Source organism: Aricia agestis, chromosome 1, assembly GCF_905147365.1.
Source record: "Aricia agestis chromosome 1, ilAriAges1.1, whole genome shotgun sequence".
Taxonomy (NCBI): domain Eukaryota; kingdom Metazoa; phylum Arthropoda; class Insecta; order Lepidoptera; family Lycaenidae; genus Aricia; species Aricia agestis.
The window spans coordinates 970,827-991,193 of NC_056406.1; the positions used below are offsets into that span (position 1 = coordinate 970,827).

The following is a 20,367-nucleotide window of genomic DNA, read 5'->3' on the forward strand; positions in this document are numbered from 1 at the left end:
AGCTCGATAACATAAAAACCTTAATCTAGACAATTACAACATGCAACTTATTTTATTTTCAATGGTTTTTTATATTAGAATGTTAAGATCGCAACCGGCAGCTTAGCTAGGTTACAGTATAAACTGTATTAAAGCCACCGGACCCTTTCCCAACTACTGATCGCATATCGCTGATTTTACATTTCAGGCAATTAAAATTAGATAACAAATCAAATCAATGTTTAAAATTAATCAAACTTGATACAATAAACAATAGGTACAAAAAACGATCGAAACGATCTACATCAATCACGACAACCATGATTGACTATGACTATCACAGCACAGAACGCAACGTCGCGTCGTGTTTGTTTACGCGCGCGCGTTAACCTACTACTTACGAAAAAATTTATTATTATTGTGAACTTGTATTATAATCAAATACCGTCCTCTTTTTGTACAAAACAAATAAACAGAAATAATAGGTACTATTATAGATAATAACCATAATTTAAATTTACAAACAAAGTATATATATTGTTGTGTAATTTTTGTGTAGTTGTGTAATTTTTTGAGATTTTGGACTGATTTATCTTATTTTTGATAGGTTTCTTTTCGACGCCTAAAGGGCCTTTTTTTGAGACTTTGTACTGATAGGTATGTCTGATATGTGATTCTTCAGGTTAATATTTTTCTAAGCATTTTTGTTTTATTTTTTTAACGCCTAAACGGCTAATAACGAATTTCAATTTGTTAAATTTTAACAACTTGTCACGTGGGCAGAGCCAAAATTGAAAACTAGTATTGCTTACATACACAAGTTAATTATAGTCAATGTCACAGTAAATTAGCCTCTAGCTCAACTGGTCGTTCTTAAAATTGTTAATTTCTTAAATTACTTTTATGTTCCTATTTCGGTGTATTTAATTTGTCCGACACTTTGATTATTATGACTATGGGTTTATTGTTGTACCTACTTGATTTTAAACAATAAAACTTAAAAATACCTACTACCGAAACAATTGTTTTATTTTGTGTTCATACTTAAGTTCAGAAGAAACACGCTCACATAAATAAAATGCTCCCACATCATATCTATCATAATTATCCTTAATATTTTTTAGTTAGCCTAGCGGACTTACCTAATTATAATTTAAAATTTAATTAATCTATGTAATATAGGGATAACTTGTTTTTAATGTCTGTTATGTACTCCAAGTTATAGAAATAAGTAATTCATTTTAATCGACTTCATAAAGAGGGATGATTCTCTATTCATACATACATATCGTCACTCCTCATTGGGGTAGACAGAGACCACATCACGCAATGAATTTATTGGGATCTATTATATAGGTACCTATGTATGTATCGATATAACATATAAGGTTAGGAGGAAGCAACAAACTCAACAGTTTATGGCGTACATACAAAAATAATATACGGTACCGATATAATCTCAAATATAGTAAGGAGTCATTTAATTAGTAGAATGCATGGAATTAATATAGTACAATATACGGTATCAATATATCCATACATTTAAATGGATGTAGGAAAAACGATTAAATGCATGGAACGAATACAAAAATATACAATGTGTCACATGATCTCCATCGAGAACGGAAGCAAAAAACCAGCGAGAATTATTTGAAATTGAATATCTAATTTTCGTACGTAAACAAAATTTCTCGTCGACAATAGAATTCACATGACAGCAATGTAACTATATTCGCACGAATAACAATTAAAAAGTCATTGGAAATGGTAGACGCCATACGGTTCGACTTTGAAAAGACGCAACAAGTCTTCGGCGATTTAAATATATATACAGGGTGGTCCAATTAGTGACGTCAACAAATTTTTTTTAGATTCCTTGCACCTGGGGGTATCCGAAAATACCCGATGTATGTTCAGCGATTTTTCTTAGTTTTCGAGTTATAATTTTTTTTATGTAATTTTAATGATTTCTGCCAGCGAGGTTTCAAAAATTCATATCTTTTTTCGTAGTAGGTATTTTGCAGTCTTTTTTGTGACATGATTTGTCTTGAATGCTGTTTTTAATTAAAAAAAATAACTCAGCTTCCTGAAATTACTTAAAGTTACTCAAAAAAGGCTTGAAAGTCAGAATTTTAGTTTTTAGTAGGATTTGCTCAAACATTCAACTTCAATTTAAAAATACAAAAAGGAGTTTCCATAGCTTCTGGCTAAGTTTAAAAACTCCGCATGCTTCTAAACTACAAAAATCATAAAAAAAATAATACTCTATTGGCCTATTTTTGTTGTAATTGGCCTTCGAAGGCGGATAGGCTAAAAACACGATTAAAGCATTTAAAATTATTTTATCTACATTTTATCATTGTTATGGTAAATTAAACTTCAAAATGTAATTTTAAATTAAATTTCATTGAATTTCCTGTAAAATAACTTAAGCATATTGTGTAATTTAATTTTACATTAATTTCGGTTTCATCACTAATCTTTCAAATTGTGATCTTTGAGAAACGGGTTGCTGACATGCCACTAAATTTCAAGGCCGTGGCAATGAGACCGGTTTTTACCTGCTCCATAACTCGCCCCTTAGGTCGGTTAGAACTGTAAGTGCGAGTGAGCGCGCAGTACTCCTAGCATCGAGAAATTAGACTGTGACGTCGTAATAGTAGTCGTTTCTTGCCATCGCGCGTGTTAAGACTGCTCTCGTTTACATTATTTTCTCTCCGTTGAACTACTTACGCTGTGTTAACTGGACTCTGATTTGTCTCACGATTACCTTTGCTTGTGTTTCGGACTCTGATTTGCCTTACGAACTACTTGTGCTTGAGATTTGGATCTTAATTTACCTAAAGAACAACCTGTGCTTGTTACTCAGTGATTTGGATTGTTCTTGTGCAGTACCATGAGTTATTCTCTAAGTCAGTACGCAGAGACGCATTATTATTATGGCGTGGCCCAAGGCAACGGTAGTGAAGCTGCGAGGCTTTATCGAGAGGCATTGGTGAGGCGAGGAGAAGTAATGGAGCATTACCCGGATCACAGAGTTTTTATTAATACACATAACACTTTGATGGCTGGACGTATCCCCGGGCGAAATCAACCTCGCGGAGCTGTACCCCAGGATCCGGATCAAGTGGAAGAAATTCAAAGAGACCCGTCTACAAGTTCGAGGAAAATAACTAGGCGAACCGGGATTCCACGGACTACGGTTTTAAGAATTCTTAAGGAAGGTGAGTGGTGAGCCATAAAAACTTTTAATTGTGTTGTAAAAAAAGGAAGGTTTAATTTAGTTTGTTTTTATGTAAGCGTCGTCTTAGTAGTAAGCCTATCTCTGTTCTAGGTAATTGTCTCTTTCTCCCAAACCCATTTTGTACAGACCGCGCTGTAACCAATTAACCTGTGTTGGGTACTTAACAATGTTTTTTGTTTGCAGAAGGGTACCATGCATACCACATCCAGCGCGTCCAGCAGCTCCAAGAAACTGATTACCCGAGAAGAGTAGCTTTTTGTCAAACAATGTTGCAACGATCTGAAGAAGACCCTGATTTTTTTAACAAAATACTGTGGACCGACGAGTCCCGATTTGAAAGGACTGGAGTATTCAATATGCATAATTACCATAGCTGGGCCATAGAAAACCCACATTTGGCAAGGGCGTCAAATTTTCAAACACGCTTTAGTGTCAACCTTTGGTCTGGGGTCCTAAATGGAGAATTAATTGGCCCATTTGAATTGTCGGCCAGGTTGGATGGAAACAGTTACTTACATTTTTTACAAAATAATCTCATTGGATTGTTAGAAAATGTCAATCTCCAGACCCGACAAAGGATGATTTTTCAACAAGATGGCGCGCCCTGTCACTATGCGGCACGAGTAAGAGAGCATTTGAACACCACATATCCCGAAAGATGGATCGGGCGTGCAGGGCCGATCGAATGGCCTGCGCGTTCGCCAGACCTCAACCCCATCGATTTTTTTATTTGGGGATTTTACAAAGAGCTGGTGTACGCGAAGGAAAGCAACAGCGAACAAGAATTGAGGCAAAAACTTACAGAAGCGGAAAGAAAAATAAAGCAAGAGCATTCAAGTAGCTTCAGACAATTAAAACGTAACTTTTTAAGACGTTGTCGATTATGTTTTCAGGTTGGAGGAAGGACTTTTGAAAATTTACTATAATAAATAGTTATTTTTCAGTAATTTGTGCTTTTTAATTGTTATCAAAAAAGCAGGTAATTTCCCAACTAGCATTTTTATTCTTGCTCACATTTTAAATCCTTAGTGGTGAACCAAAATTATTAAATTACACATGCTACAGTTATTTTACAGGAATTTCAATGAAATTTAATTTAAAATTACATTTTTAACTTTAATTTACCATAACAATTATAAAAAGTAGATAAAATAATTTTAAATGCTTTAATCGTGTTTCAATGATTTTTAACCTATCCGCCTTCGAAGGCCAATTACAACAAAAATAGGCCAATAGAGTATTATTTTTTTTATGATTTTTGTAGTTTAGAAGCATGCGGAGTTTTTAAACTTAGCCAGAAGCTATGGAAACTCCTTTTTGTATTTTTAAATTGAAGTTGAATGTTTGAGCAAATCCTACTAAAAACTAAAATTCTGACTTTCAAGCCTTTTTTGAGTAACTAAGTAATTTCAGGAAGCTGAGTTATTTTTTTTAATTAAAAACAGCATTCAAGACAAATCATGTCACAAAAAAGACTGCAAAATACCTACTACGAAAAAAGATATGAATTTTTGAAACCTCGCTGGCAGAAATCATTAAAAATACATAAAAAAAATTATAACTCGAAAACTAAGAAAAATCGCTGAACATACATCGGGTATTTTCGGATACCCCCAGGTGCAAGGAATCTAAAAAAAATTGTTGACGTCACTAATTGGACCACCCTGTATATATATATATATATACAGTGTGTAATAAAAATAAGTGATAATACTTTAGGGTGTGTACGTGTTCCTTGTAGAGAGTTCACTGTGAAAGTAGCAGCGCTGAAAGACGAACATTTTTTTTCACTTTTGTATGGGCAAAGGCCCGAGCGCCACGAGTTTCCCCATACAAAAGTGAAAAAAAAATTTGGTCATTCAGCGCTGCTACTTTCACAGTGAACTCTCTACAAGGAACACGTACACACCCTAAAGTATTATCACTTATTTTTGTTACACCCTGTATATATATATATATATATATATATATATATATATATATATATATATATATATATATATCGGCTGAAAATATATGAATACTACATATCAAGTAGTAGATTAGAAGTGCCAGATTAATTTTACACGTTCATATATTTGTCGCAGATACGAAATAGTCCGTCAGAAGCTGGACGGGTCGGGGCGGGAGGTGTTCATCGGTGACGACGTCGACAACTGCGAGGGGCTGGCGATCGACTGGATGGGTAACAACATATTATTTTTAAGACTATTCCGACACTATAGTTTCGACACATGGGTGAAATTAAAAACGTATAAGAATTGGGATTATTCGTACAAGAATTGAATACGTGAGTGGATAAACCCGCGCCTTGTTAATGCGATGCTGAGCCGTTCATAGTATGTCGTACGTTACGTTTGTCAGCTTGTTTGTAGTCGGCCTACTAGTTCGTTATGTCTATCGTGCTATAACTAAGCGTTTTGTTGTCAGGCGGTAACCTGTTCTGGACGGACGACGCGTTGGGTCAGATCAACGTGGCGCGGCTGGACACACGCGACCGCCGCGTGCTCGTGCGCGAACCCAACTTCAACCCCCGCGCCATCACCCTCGACCCTGACAACGGGTAAATGATCAGATAATAGGCGGATAGCAGACCTGCGTGATTTATTTTATTTATTTATTTTTATTATTGTCGGGTTATATCAAATACAGATGATAGATCAAGTTTTACCCGTTGATAGATTTAACCCGACAAAATAACGTAAGTGAGGCCTACTTGCGCCAATCCAAGTTTAAGTAAAAATTGTGTTAAAGTACGCCTTTTCTTTCATGATAACGCAGTCTTTATTCCAGGGTTAAGTTTAAACAATTTTAGAAATCAGGCCTAATTAACCAATACACACATTTAATCTTATCAACAGTAATATAGAAGACAGTTTAAAGACATAATAGCTTTAAATACTAAAGATTCAGTTCTCTCGTTTAATTTCCAGCGTGATGTACTGGTCGGTGTGGGCGTCGGCGACGGCGGCGCGCGGACGCATCGAGTCGGCGCGCATGGACGCGTCGCGGCGCCGCACGCTGCTCGACACAGACCTGCACTGGCCCAACGGCCTGGCGCTCGATATGACTAGACACCATCTGTATTGGTAAATACCCCATAGGGAGAAACTATTTTTATTTATAGGCGAAAACTTACAGCATATAAAAACAACAGTAATACATATTAAACAGCAACATGCCAATAATAAGTTTTCGATAGTGTGGAATAAGTTGAAGCTTTCAAGCATCTAATCCCGACCACACACACCACCTAAATGTTAAACGATATACAATGTTATGTCTTTCGAGTGACCAATGGGGATAAAAGAAGATAAAACAGTTGCTATATTTCTTTTCGGATAGTTTGTAACTTAGCATACTGATAGTAATTTCCAGAAAAGGTTTGCTGAATTCAACACACGTGTGTCATATTGTCACGGATCGCCATGCCATCTAGCGTCAAACCAGCGAAACTTATCGAGGGAACACCGACAACATAAATCCCCTACTCAATACTAGATGGCATGAGGTGCGCAACTCGAACCTTCTAGAAAAGTCCAACATTTGTTTACGTGTTTACCGGTTTATTTTGTTTACGTGTTTACGTGCTTAGTTGTTTGTTTATTGTGGTACATGCTCGAGCCTCCTAGAAAGTTCCCAAACTTGTTTACTTGTTTACGTGTATCGGGAACTTTCTGGAATTCGTCTCGCCATATAAAAAGCCGCAGGTAGACGGCCCGGAGTTCAGTTCGGTTCGAGCGATCATCAAGGCGATTTCGGAGCGACGACAAGTGATCAATAGTGAGTGAACCAGTGAAACCTTCGACTTGGCTACGACCTAGGACAGTGATAGTGCTTAGTGATTGGACCTAGTGATTAGTGTTTGGACTTAGTGCTAAGTGTTGTGACCTAGTGTGTGCTTGTGTGACCTAGACTTAGTGAATAAAGTCTTCAAGAGAGTCAGCAGGTCTTTCTCTCCAAATCCTTCGAACCCTAGCACGTAACAACTGGTGTCAGAAGTGGGATTTGGAGATGCCATTGACTCCGAGAGAGGACTTCAAGGGGAGTGTCAGGACAAGGGCGCAGCGAGCTGCTGCCATTGACTCCGAGAGAGGAGTTGCGGAGGCCACACCCACTGGGGACCATGCTCCGCCCACTTAGGGACAGGCCCCACCCACCGGCCCCGCCCACTGATCACGCCCACCAGGCTCCGCCCACTTTGGGTGAAGCCACGCCAACTGGCTCCGCCCGCCGGGACCCGCCCACTGGCCACGCCCCTCAAGCTCCGCCCACTTTGGGCGTGGCCCACAGGCCCCGCCCACCGGGGCCCGCCTGCTCAAGCCCCGGCCACTGGCTCTACCCACCTCGACTCGCCCGTAGCTTCTGCGACCCCTCAAGTGGCTCTTCAATTAGAAAGCCTAATTGAATTAATTCATGCATTGCAAGAGTCACAAGACCGCAAGCTCGGCGCTTTACAAGATTCTCAAACAGCTGAAATTCACGCTTTGCAAGAGTCACAAGACAGCAAGCTCGGCGCTTTACAAGAGTCACAAGACCGCAAGCTCGGCGCTTTGCAAGAGTCACAAGAGCAACAAAAGGACCTCCAAGAGAAAGCGCTTCTGGTTATAAAGGATGTCAGTGACACGGTGACTAAGCTTCGTAAAGATGTCGACGTAATGAAAGAACGAGTTACTGGGTTAGAGTTGGTTGTGGAAAATTTGAAAACCGGTTTCACTGAACTGCAGAAGAGAGTAGTGCGCCTTGAAACTACAGGAGTTGGGGTGTCTAGTGGAACTACCGGAGTAGTGTAGGTGGTGCAGGGACCAAGCGTGAAAGTACCGCCATACGACGGCACTACTTCTTGGAACGCTTATCGTCGGCAATTTCAGACTGTTGCTACCGCAAACGGATGGACGGAGGAGCAATGTCTGACCGCTCTCACCGTTGCACTCAGAGGGCAAGCTTTGTCGGTCCTGGAGGCACTGCCACATACGGGAAATGGGTTCAAAGACTTGATAGAGGCACTGGAATCCAGATACGGGGAGCGACACTTGGAGCACGTGTTCCGTGCCCAACTGCGTGACAGAGTTCAGCGCTCAGAAGAAGGGCTTCAACAATGGGCGTTGGAAATTGAAAAACTCGTCAGGAAGGCATACCCAGGAGCTGACACCAAGATGGTCGACACGAATATTGTTCAAAGATTTGTCGACGGAATCAAAGACCTAGAGGTCAGAGCTGCAGTAAGGCTTGGTCATCATACCTCGCTGAAGGAAGCGTTGGCACACGCTTTGGAGGTCGAGGCTGTTCGCCATGACATACGGCAGCCCCATAAGATCCGTAAGGTCTTTGAGGAAGTCAAAGAAGCTAAGGCTCCTACGAGGAAAAGATTTGAAGCCATGTGCTATAGGTGTGGTGAGAGGGGCCATCTTCAGCTAAACTGCCCGCAGAAGAAGACCCAGATGGCAAGGATGAAAAGGATTGAGGAATAAATTATACGTGGGAGAGCCATGCTTCGGCACGAATGGGCCGGCTGGACCGGATAAATACCACGTTCTCACAGAAAACCGGCGTGAAACAGCGCTTGCGCTGTGTTTCGCTGAGTGAGTGAGTTTACCGGAGGCCCAATCCCCTAACCCCTATGTGTTCGGTTGACACCTCCGTGGCTCTTTTTATGAAGCTTGCCACAGCGTCTCCATCAGTCTCAGTGTAATAGACACAGGTGTTAGTGTGCCGGGATATGGCTACAACTGCATGAGGAACGCTGTCATGGATTGCCAGCTTTCGGGACTTGGTCTGTATGATGATCACCGAGGGACTCGTTAATCCCTGAGCTTCATGGATTGTGAGGACGCGAGAGTCCGTTCCCGATCCATAGCCTGTATTAGTGAGGGCTGCTTTCTCCTCTTGTGTGTGGACAAGATACAGGGTATTTAGATCGGTTTTAGGTATTCTCGCTCCTGTATACTTCATTAGCTTTAGGGACCGCACAATTTCCTTCGATGAATAGATGTTATTATAGACCATGCTTAAGGCGTATGCCACATCCATAGGGCTCCTGTGTGTGCAAGACAACTCCTGGGTGATGCTGGTGTAGGTTTGAGGCAAATATCCTAAAGAATATTTACCCCACCTAACTGTCGATCTGTCTGTCTGTACTTAAGTTCGGAACTAAAGTTGTCGGTCTGTATGTCTGATAATATTTATCCCCTACGGCTTACATATAACTATAAAATATACTCCGCTATCGGGATTCGAACCCGATATGTAAGCAATAATAAGAAGGATAGGTATATATTGCGTGAAGCGCTTAACACTAAATGAATATGAAAGATGAAAGGAAACAAGATGAAGTACTTACAGAATGAAATTTATTATGAGGATGAATACACAGTAAAGATCAAGCACAGTGAAATGAGAAGTTAAAGAAATAGCACAGAAAAAAACAGTATGGAAAAGCACAAATGAAAATATGAAGTGAAATTATGAGAAATGACAAAATGATCGAACTACGTAAGCTAAATGTCTAAGTACAAGGGACACAGGCGGTGCGTATGAGAGCCTACAGCGGAGTGGCGTGTGCGCTCGTCGTTTCTGGAAGCCGGCGCGCTCGGCGACCGGTTGTAAGGGAGACGGACACGCGCCGCGCGGAAGCGATAAGCGTAGCGATTTTGTCGTACATATAACAAATATCGCTACAGTACTCCCCGGCTGAGTCCGTTGACTACGGACGATAGTAGTCTGGGAATCTAACCCTTCGACCGCTTCTGGTGCGTTTTGGCTCCGGAGTCGTCGTGGTCATCGGTGTGGTGTCTTCAGCTGGAGATGACGTTTTCTCTGAAGGTGTTGACCCCTCCGATGTCACGTAGGCCGGTTTGAGGCGATCGATGGTCACGGTCTGCTCTTGTCCCTGAACTTCGATGACGTACGCCTTACTACCTCTTCTTACGACCTTGAAGGGACCAAGGTAAGCTGGTTGCAGAGTCTTGCGTTCCGGACCTTGGCGAAGATAGACGTAGGTAGCATCCTTCAAGTTCTTCGGTACGTAAAATGTACGGTTCCCGTGCCATGATGTTGCTTGAGGGCTCAATCTGCTGAAGTGGTTGCGTAAACGATTTCCAAATTCCGATAGGTCTTCCAAGGTGCTGGAGTTGCTCGTTGCGAAGAATTCTCCCGGCAAGCGAAGAGGTTCTCCGTAAACCAGCTCTGCGCATGACGCACGCAGATCTTCCTTCCAGGCGGTCCGAATGCCCAGAAGCACTATCGGCAAAGTTTCGACCCAGTTGGTCGTAGAGTGGCAAGATATCGCCGATTTCAGCTGTCGATGAAGACGCTCGACGAGTCCGTTGGCAGCGGGGTGATACGCCGTCGTGGTGTGATGAGTAGCTCCTAGGAGATTTGCCAAATTCTTGAATAGGCTACTCTCGAACTGACGCCCTCTGTCAGTCGTGATTCTCTCGGGACATCCAAAACGGGAGACCCAGCCAGCTATGAATGCAGCTGCGCAGGATTCCGCGGTGATGTCACGTAGTGGGTAAGCCTCTGGCCAACGCGTGAACCTGTCGACAATTGTCAGACAGTATCTGAAGTCATTCTTCAGCGGCATGGAAATGATGTCCATGTGAATATGGCGAAAACGTGCTGTCGGTAAACTAAACTGCTTGAGAGGAGCAGAGGTGTGCCGTCCAACCTTATTAGATTGGCACTCATGGCATTCTTGACACCACTGCCGACAGTCCTTCTTGACCCCAGGCCAAACAAACCTCTCCGTGACGAGGCGGACACTCGCCTTAGTTCCTGGGTGGCTCAAGCAGTGCAAGGTCTTGAATACATGACGTCGCTGCGATGGTGTGATGTAGGGCCGAGGAAGTGGAGTTGACGTGTCGCAATAAACGACGACATCAGTGCCAGGCACGTTCATCTTCTCCAGACGAAGCGATGATCCAGACTGCAGCAAGGTTTGGAGTTCCGGGTCGCTTTCTTGATCTCTCGCCAACGACCTGTAGTCGACAAGAGTCAGTCCCACCTCTTCTATCCGCGAGAGGGTGTCAGCCACGCAGTTCTCCGTTCCACCGATGAATCTGATGTCAGTGGAAAATTGGCTGATATAGTCGAGGTACCGGAACTGGCGAGGAGAACAGTTGTCACGGCGTGTAGTGAAAGCGAAGGTAAGTGGCTTGTGGTCCGTGTAAATTGTAAACGTCCTTGCTTCCACCATGTGCCTGAAATGCCGTATGGCCTGATATATTGCCAGCAGTTCGCGGTCATACGGGCTATACTTGGTCTGCACTGGGCTCAACTTCTTAGAGAAGAAAGCTATTGGTTGCCAGCCTTTCTCCGACTTCTGCTGCAGTACAGCTCCAATGGCTTTATCTGAAGCGTCGGTTTGAATAGCCAGCTCGAGCTTTGGATCTGGATATGACAGGATGGCAGCCTCTGACAAACTCTTCTTGCAGAGTTCAAAAGCTTGCAGCTGATCAGCAGTGAAGTTGATGGGTTGCGAACCTTTGACCTTGGGGCCCGCTAGAAGAGCGTTTAGCGGTGCTTGAAAAGCTCCTGCTTTGGGGATAAAGCGACGGTAAAAATTTACCATCCCCAGGAATCGTCGAAGCTCCTTCACAGTTTTCGGCTGAGGGAAATCTTGAATAGCCTGCACCTTTGTCGCGTGTGGGCTAATGCCTTCTGCAGAAACTGTGTAGCCGAGAAAAGTAACTTTTGACTGCCCAAATACACATTTCGATGTGTTGATAAGGACAGCATAGTCCTCGAGCCTCTGGAACAACTGCTTCAGATGCTGTTTGTGCTGCTCCTCAGTCTCGGAGAACACCAGGATATCGTCGATGAATCCGTAAGTAAAATCGAGATTCTGGAGAACTTCATCGATGAACCGTTGGAATGTTTGAGCCGCATTTCGGAGACCGAAGGTCATATACGGGAATTCAAACATTCCGAACGGTGTGGTGATGGCTGTCTTCGGGATATCCTCTTCACAGACGGGCAGCTGATTGAAAGCCTTTACCAGATCGATGGTGCTGAAGATGCGCTTCCCAGCCAGGTGGTAGGCAAAGTCTTGTATGTGCCTAACAGGGTAGCAATCTGGTATGGTGCGGGCATTCAGAGCCCGGTAGTCGCCGCATGGTCTCCATCCATCATCCTTCTTCTTGGCTAAGTGTAGCGGAGAAGACCATGAACTCTGTGAAGGTCGTGCTGTACCATTCTGCACCATCTCCTCAAACTGCTTCTTGGCGATAGCAAGTCGTTCAGGATCCAAACGACGAGGGTGGCTGCATACAGGTGGTCCCGGAGTAGTCCTGATGTGGTGGACGGTATTGTGCTTGATAACTCTGTCTTTACCAGCTGGACGAGTTATATTGGGGAACTCACGAAGCAACTGGTGGTAAGCAGAGTCGTCGTAAACGGTACGTACTGACGCAATGTTGTCGTTGCTAGGTTGATGAGGGGAGGACACAGAAAGAGATGTGAGTCCATCTACCAGTCTCTGGTTACGGCAGTCGACAAGCAAGTTGTAAAAACTTAAAAAGTCGACTCCGATAATAGCCCTAGTGACGTCAGCAATAGTGAACCACCATTCGAATGCACGATGAAGTCCGAGATCGAGCTTGAGATTAATAAATCCATACGTCGAAATTACTGTACCATTCGCAGCAAACAGCTCGTAGGTTGACTTGGTGTTAGCAGGCGCTCGAACAGCTGATCTTGGGAAGACACACAAGTCAGACCCGGTATCAATGAGGTACTGTACCTTGGACTTCCGATCAGTAATGAAGAGACGGCCTTGTTGTTGGTAGCAGCCGCTGACGGCCTCTAGTGACTGCTTTTGGCGTTTCCCGAATTGAAAGTGCACGGGGATTTGCATTTTCTAGCTTTAGGGCCAAAAGAAAAATGGTACCAGCAATGGGGATGACCGTCGGGGCGTTCTCGGGATCGTGAGCGATGGCGTGAGTGGCTGCGATGGCGATGCTGTGAACGAGAACGTGGCGAGAATCTGCTACTGTGCGTTAACCTCTCCAAGCGTTTAGTCAGGGCCTCAACCTTCAACGCCAGGGAGCTCGGTGAAGCGGCAGAAGCACTAGCGACCTGTGGTTGTACTATGTCGTTGACTCGGTCTGCCAGATCCGCTACCTCCTCTAAATCATGTTTCCGCTGTGACGCAACAATAGCCTGAACGTGTGGTGGCAGCCTACTCGACCAAAGCGTGAGCAAAACATCGTTCGGAATATCAGGTCCCGCCAAACTTTTTAAATGCCGAAGAAATTGGCTGGGTGTCCTATCACCTAATTCCTCGTGCTGGAGCAAACGCAAGATTTTTTTCTCGCGCGATTGTGAAATTCTTTTAATTAATTCACACTTCAGTTTCTCATATTTATTGCTGGACGGTGGATCTACAATAATATCCTTAACAATTCTGGCATGCTCTTGATCCAGCTGGCTTGTTATAAAATTAAATTTAGTAGCATCACTACTTACGCCAGATATCGTGAATTGCGATTCCACCTGCGCAAACCACACTTCAGGTTCTTCAGGCCAAAATGGTGGAATGCGTACGCCCACTCGATAAACTTCGCCCGAGTTAATGTGTCCGCAGGCCATTCTGTCGGTCGCGGTACCTTGTTCGCCCGCCATCTTGTCGCTTGCGCCCGCTTCGTCCTGCATGTCCTTGCGTATCGTCGGAAGGTCACCACTGTAGGTTTGAGGCAAATATCCTAAAGAATATTTACCCCACCTAACTGTCGATCTGTCTGTCTGTACTTAAGTTCGGAACTAAAGTTGTCGGTCTGTATGTCTGATAATATTTATCCCCTACGGCTTACATATAACTATAAAATATACTCTGCTATCGGGATTCGAACCCGATATGTAAGCAATAATAAGGAGGATAGGTATATATTGCGTGAAGCGCTTAACACTAAATGAATATGAAAGATGAAAGGAAACAAGATGAAGTACTTACAGAATGAAATTTATTATGAGGATGAATACACAGTAAAGATCAAGCACAGTGAAATGAGAAGTTAAAGAAATAGCACAGAAAAACAGTATGGAAAAGCACAAATGAAAATATGAAGTGAAATTATGAGAAATGACAAAATGATCGAACTACGTAAGCTAAATGTCTAAGTACAAGGGACACAGGCGGTGCGTATGAGAGCCTACAGCGGAGTGGCGTGTGCGCTCGTCGTTTCTGGAAGCCGGCGCGCTCGGCGACCGGTTGTAAGGGAGACGGACACGCGCCGCGCGGAAGCGATAAGCGTAGCGATTTTGTCGTACATATAACAAATATCGCTACACTGGTTACCAGATTTGGACGAGTGTAATTAAGTTTAAAGAGGTTTTCACGCTCTATAAACGGGAGTTGGTTAATATCTCCAATGAGGATGACATCGTTGGCGCCTGTTAACTGATTCGCCATGACGATTGAGCCGAAATAGTTCATGAGGGCCTCGTCAACTATCAACCTTTTGTAGGTTTCTTTTGTCCCATTTACCAGCAAAGAGGCCATGGTACGAACTTTATCTTTAACTTTGTTGCCAGTTCGTAGCGATAGCCTTTGCTTTAGATCCTGTCGTTGTTATTATAACGTCTGTTTCCTCATTGAAGTTATAAATGATCCAAGTTGTCTTCCCACATCCAGGAACCCCATTGACCCACGAGTAGTTGATAGGTTTCGCGAATATATCCCAGTCCATGCTGGATTCGGGGTCCCCAGATAGGACTTCTGCCATTTCTAGTATCCTGTCTTCGAGCATTATTCTGGTACATTCCGCTATTACCACTATTGGATCCTCAGATTTTGTGATAAATTTGAGTGTTCCCGTGCGTTTTGTCTCATCCTCGTCCAGAACCACGAATCCGCAGTCGGCACTTAATGCCGCCATATACTGCCCTGTCATCGCCCCGGCAATTATTGTGGAGGTGACATTGTCGTATATGGCAGCTTTTGCATCCTCGAGTCTCACTTCTAACAGCTTTTGATTTTTCCGCTGATAGGCCTGCATGATCTTATTGCAGGTCAAGAGCTTTATGGTCTTATTTGCTCTTATTATCGCCTGGAACTCGAGGAAGGCATTTATTATATGATCTTCGGGGTTCTGGACCAGTCTGAGTTTTGGCGGGAGCACTTGCCCGAGATCGGCCCTATATTTTTTGTTTTTATTTGCCGGTGTTTTTGTAGATGGTTCCCTCAAAAACGCCTCCATTGCTAAAGCCTGCCGATTTGTTTGTGACGAAGCCTTGATCCGAGAAAGGGTGTTTTTATCCTCGATCATTCTTTCACGATGAAGTACTTTTTTGATGGAGCCCACAAACGCTTTTAATTTGGCCGTTGAGTTTAGAGACTTCTTAATTTCATTTTTATCTCTCTCTTTCTCATCCTCTTTTTTGTTCTCCCATGATGCTTGGAGTCGTTCACTTGCGGAGGATGAGTTCGCCTTATTAAGTGATAGTGCTTAGTGATTGGACCTAGTGATTAGTGTTTGGACTTAGTGCTAAGTGTTGTGACCTAGTGTGTGCTTGTGTGACCTAGACTTAGTGAATAAAGTCTTCAAGAGAGTCAGCAGGTCTTTCTCTCCAAATCCTTCGAATCCTAGCACGTTACAATATTGATACATTGAATTTTTAACAATTTCCTTTCACGTCGATACGAGCTTCATCTAACAGCCTCACGGAGTTTTTAATGTACAGGTGCGACACATACCTGAACCGGGTGGAGCGTATCCAGGTGACGAGCGACGGCAGCATCATGCCCGGCGCAACACGCGAACTCATCATCAAGGACGGCCCCGATACGCCCATATCCAAGCCCTACGGACTCGCTATATATGAAGGTCAGTCTTTGAAAGATGTTTAACGGAAGATGCTTACCTTGATCGCTTTGAGAACCAATGGTTTTAAGTACACTTGCGTGCAAAAAAATCGACCCACCTCTCTCCTTATGATTCAAACGGTAATAACTCAAGAAATATAATTAGTATTAAATAAATGTTGGTATCGTTTTAAAGGTAGTATATTAAGGATTTAATTAATGCTATAGTTATTGTAACTGTAAATCGTTTACTAATTCTACAGCCTTAAAACAAAAACCGGTCAGTTTGGCATAACATTTCAGTAGCCGATTAATGACATCTTTCTTGTAAAAAACACTAACAAATTGATTTCAATAGCTCGTAGTGCCACCCATTACCCTAATTTAGGTTTCCATCCGGGTTTTCCTTGACCTTATCAAAGTTATGATGAACTCCTGAGCGATACTATGCCGATCTTCTTGTACAGCCACCCGATGGTCCTGAAGGGTATCTGCGGCAAGAGTCCGGGCCCTGACCCTCCTTTTGAGTTCTCCCCATGGGTGCTCAATAGGATTAAGGTTAGGAGTCCTTGCTGGCCAGTCCAAACCCGAAATTTCGACGTCGGAGAGATATTGACGAACTTTCGCAGCAACGTGCGGTCGAGCATTGTTCTACATCAATATGAAACCTTCGTCAACAAAACCAGCACATGGCACCGTAAGTTGTCCCAGTACGCCCTGAATGTAGCGATAGGTACTCAAAGTGCCAAGGCGCGGCCCGGTTACGAACTCAAGATTGGTTTATGCATCAAAAGAAATCTCGCCCCATACAGTCCCCGAAATCTCGCCCCATACAGTCCCCGAACACCTACCAAATGGTAGCCTTTCGTCAATGCACGCCTGCGCAAATCATTCTCCTTATCTACGGTATGCTTTTATGCGACCATCGTTACCATAAAGACTGATTTAGCTTTCATCAGAAAAGAGCATGACCCGCCGTTGCTCCAACGAAAAATCAACATGAGAACGTGCGAAACTAAGCTGCGCTTGACTGTGTGCTGGGGCTAATTTTGGACCGTTAGCGAGTTTTTGTGAAGTCAAACAGCTGCCTGCAAGTCTTCGTCGTACAGTCTACTCAATTACTATAACTCATCGGACTTCTCTTGGCCGTTGTTGCACTTGAACTGAAATGAGATGTCGATTCCGCAAGGACGTTGACACCTTAAAACGGTCATCACGTTCAAATGTAGCCCAATGTCTTCCTGAACATGGTCGCATGGTAAAGTTTAGAGTCTCTAGAATACTTCGGTATACTCTTGTAACCGAAGTTCGACTTAAATTAAGACTTCTAGCTACAACTCGTTGTCTAAATTCAGCTCTTAGCAAAGCCCCTGCTTGAGAGGCTTTATTCGGAGTAATATCCATTTTGCCACAAAGAAATTACGTTTAAAATGAAGTTTAATAAACAATAAATCAATAAAAATCAAGACAAAACAAAAACAATAAGATTTGACTGATTTTTCATACAGAACAAAACCGTTCCATTAACGATTAAAAAACTGAGTGATGGGGGTGCTTAGTGATTTGTGTCGTTTGTAGTCAAGCATGTTGGTTTTAGAAAATGTAGAGTAAACGTACACATTCCCTATCATATTAACTCGCATTATTAATAAAAAGAAATAATAAATAACTATAACTTTTTAAGATATAGCGACTTGAACAGAAATGCGCGGGGTGGGTCGGTTTTTTTGCACGCAAGTGTATAAGCCTCGTTAATAATAGAAAAGTTATACAACTCGACTTTAATTCTATACTAGGTGTCCTATGTCCTGTCTGTCAAGTGACTTTTCTATCTAAAATTTGACAAGGAGGATGCGTTTTATGACGTAGGTTACACGATAAATTCATCAATCTGATCCATCAGTCTGGTAAAGATTGACGGAAAACTGATCGTCTAACCCACGGATTGATGGACTGATATTTTTTTAATATGTATTTACTTTAGCGTATGTATTGTATAAATATTTTATTACTAAGGGCGACATAGACGTGTAAGGTGTGAATTTTAAATTCATGAGCTTGATTTTGGTTTTGTTTCACCCAAAAATATGTTACGCAGGTGAAGTTATTTGGAGCGAACACGGCTCTGGTCTGGTTCGGCGACTCGCGGCCAACGGCTCGGTGAGCACGCTGCGCTCATTCCCGCCGCCGCTCTACTCGCTCACACTCGTCGTTGCCTCCGCTCGTGCCGGTATGTACATTTGGTCGCGTTTCTTAGCTACTTCAGAGAAATTCATTGTCAAATATTGGGAAATTCATTGTCAAATGTTGGACCTACATCCCGAGCAAATTATGTAGGTCCGCCATTGACTTTAGAATCACATTAAATGTCAAAAATCTATTTTCATTTTTCAATATTTAAAACAGAAAGCAGGATTTTATTCATTCATGAGTGAAACTTGTATACGTGTGTGCAGGCAAAAACTCGTGCTCGAACAACAACGGCGGGTGCGCGCAGCTTTGCCTGGCGACAGGCGCGGGCGTGCACAGCTGCGAGTGCGTCGCGGGACTGCGGGCGGACGGCCGCACGTGCGTCCCGTCCGCCGCCGTGCCCGCCCACCAGTGCCCGCCGGATCGCTTTCATTGCGGACGCGGGTATGTTCTACACATACCAAATGCCTTCTATCTCAATATCCCTCAGTTTTTTCTGTAAAGTCACAGTGGTAATCGACGTTTGAGTTTTTAATAAGAGGACTCCAAATTATATTTTGTTCATGTTATTTCATTATTGCTACAAAAAAGTTAAAAAACTGACCTATACTGAGTATTTTTATTTCAATGTATATGAATATGTACTAATGTTTTAATAATACAAATCATTACAGACTGTGCATAGACACGACGTACGTATGTGATGGAGATATTGACTGCCCGGACGGCTCCGACGAGGACGCAAACGGACATTGTGGTGAGTATTCCGCGCATAATGTCGGCAATTTTCAAATAAATAAGATGCTTATTAAAGATTAATTGTCCACAGCTAATGTAACTTGCAGCGAGGATTTCATGCAGTGTGACATCCATCGATGTATACCCAAGAGCTGGATATGTGATGGACTCAAAGGTAAGACCACAAATTCACTAATCGGCTCGTGTTAGTAACATCCAGGGGTTTATCTCTAATAAATATGACATTATTTATATTTATTTAAGTATTATTTATTTAAAATACTGCTTGTTGTCTGTCAATCGCCTGATAACTACTATAGGATCCACAGAATACCAGGGATTAAATGTTTAATTATTATTATTATTACATTGTTAGACTGCTCGGACGGTGCGGACGAGTCGGGCGCCGTGTGCGCGCGTACCGCATGCGGGGCGGCGCAGTGGGCGTGCGCGACGTCGCGCCGCTGCTTGCCCGCCGCGTGGCGCTGCGACGGCGGACACGACTGCGGACCCAAAGACCACTCCGACGAGGAGGGGTGCAGTGAGTATCTACATTTGCCTTGACGAGAAAATTGTTTTTAATACTTTTGTTTTTTGCGATGTAAAATGTTGTCGAAAATAAAATTCACGACTCGGTCTAACTTTCGACTACTTAATGGTACGATATTTGGTTTTTGAATAATGAAGTAAAATGGGACGACATCCACTTGAGTAAAATAATGATTTTTTATTCAATAATTGTTGCAGAGACCTTGGAGTGCAGCAACACGATGTTCAAGTGCGCGAGTGGCGGTTGCGTGCCGTACGAGTACTACTGCGACGGGCACGCCGACTGCGCGGACGTCAGTGACGAGGCCGCCTGCCGCCCCGCCCCCTCCACGCCCACCGCGCCTGCGCCGAGACGTAGACCCACGTTAGTACTAAAACACTACAATGACTACAGCATTAATGCGAAATATTAGAAATACTGACATATCTTCGGGAAAAAATGACAGATCTTTTTTGGGAATTTGTCTATTCCTCTGTAGAAAGATACTCTATCTATGGTGACTGGTAGAGAAATTCAAGCAACTGATAGTGAAAGATCAACTTCGTGTTACGACTGATCTACAAATAAGTAGAAATGATTTCAATCTCCACTTTCGCATACAGGGTCCATCACAACGAAACACTTAAACACGGCCTGTGCGAAGAACACGAGTTCCAGTGTACAGACGGCGAGTGCATACGTTTGGTAAGTTTATAGTATCTTTTTACCTGTCTATTCTAATCAACTGTTATAATATGTTTAGATTCCTAAAGAAAGAATCCTAAAAAACACTAAGGCACTACAATGCTGGCAAACGTAAGCTCTAAAGGCGAAAAAGCTTTGATCGATATAAATTTCTTGTTTACATTGTAACAAAATACAATA

At 43.0% G+C, this 20,367-nt stretch overlaps 1 protein-coding gene across 1 annotated transcript in view; it reads left to right on the forward strand.

The window, feature by feature from the left end:
- Positions 1 to 20,367, forward strand: part of LOC121729708 (low-density lipoprotein receptor-related protein 1) — an 80,471-nt gene that overhangs the window by 22,014 nt on the left and 38,090 nt on the right. The window contains exons 13-23 of the mRNA XM_042118312.1: positions 5,311 to 5,408; positions 5,654 to 5,786; positions 6,157 to 6,312; positions 15,905 to 16,047; positions 18,124 to 18,255; positions 18,482 to 18,659; positions 18,890 to 18,972; positions 19,045 to 19,128; positions 19,330 to 19,494; positions 19,701 to 19,866; positions 20,106 to 20,187. Coding sequence (XP_041974246.1) covers positions 5,311 to 5,408; positions 5,654 to 5,786; positions 6,157 to 6,312; positions 15,905 to 16,047; positions 18,124 to 18,255; positions 18,482 to 18,659; positions 18,890 to 18,972; positions 19,045 to 19,128; positions 19,330 to 19,494; positions 19,701 to 19,866; positions 20,106 to 20,187 — 1,420 coding nt within the window. The remainder of the gene's footprint in view (positions 1 to 5,310; positions 5,409 to 5,653; positions 5,787 to 6,156; positions 6,313 to 15,904; positions 16,048 to 18,123; positions 18,256 to 18,481; positions 18,660 to 18,889; positions 18,973 to 19,044; positions 19,129 to 19,329; positions 19,495 to 19,700; positions 19,867 to 20,105; positions 20,188 to 20,367) is intronic.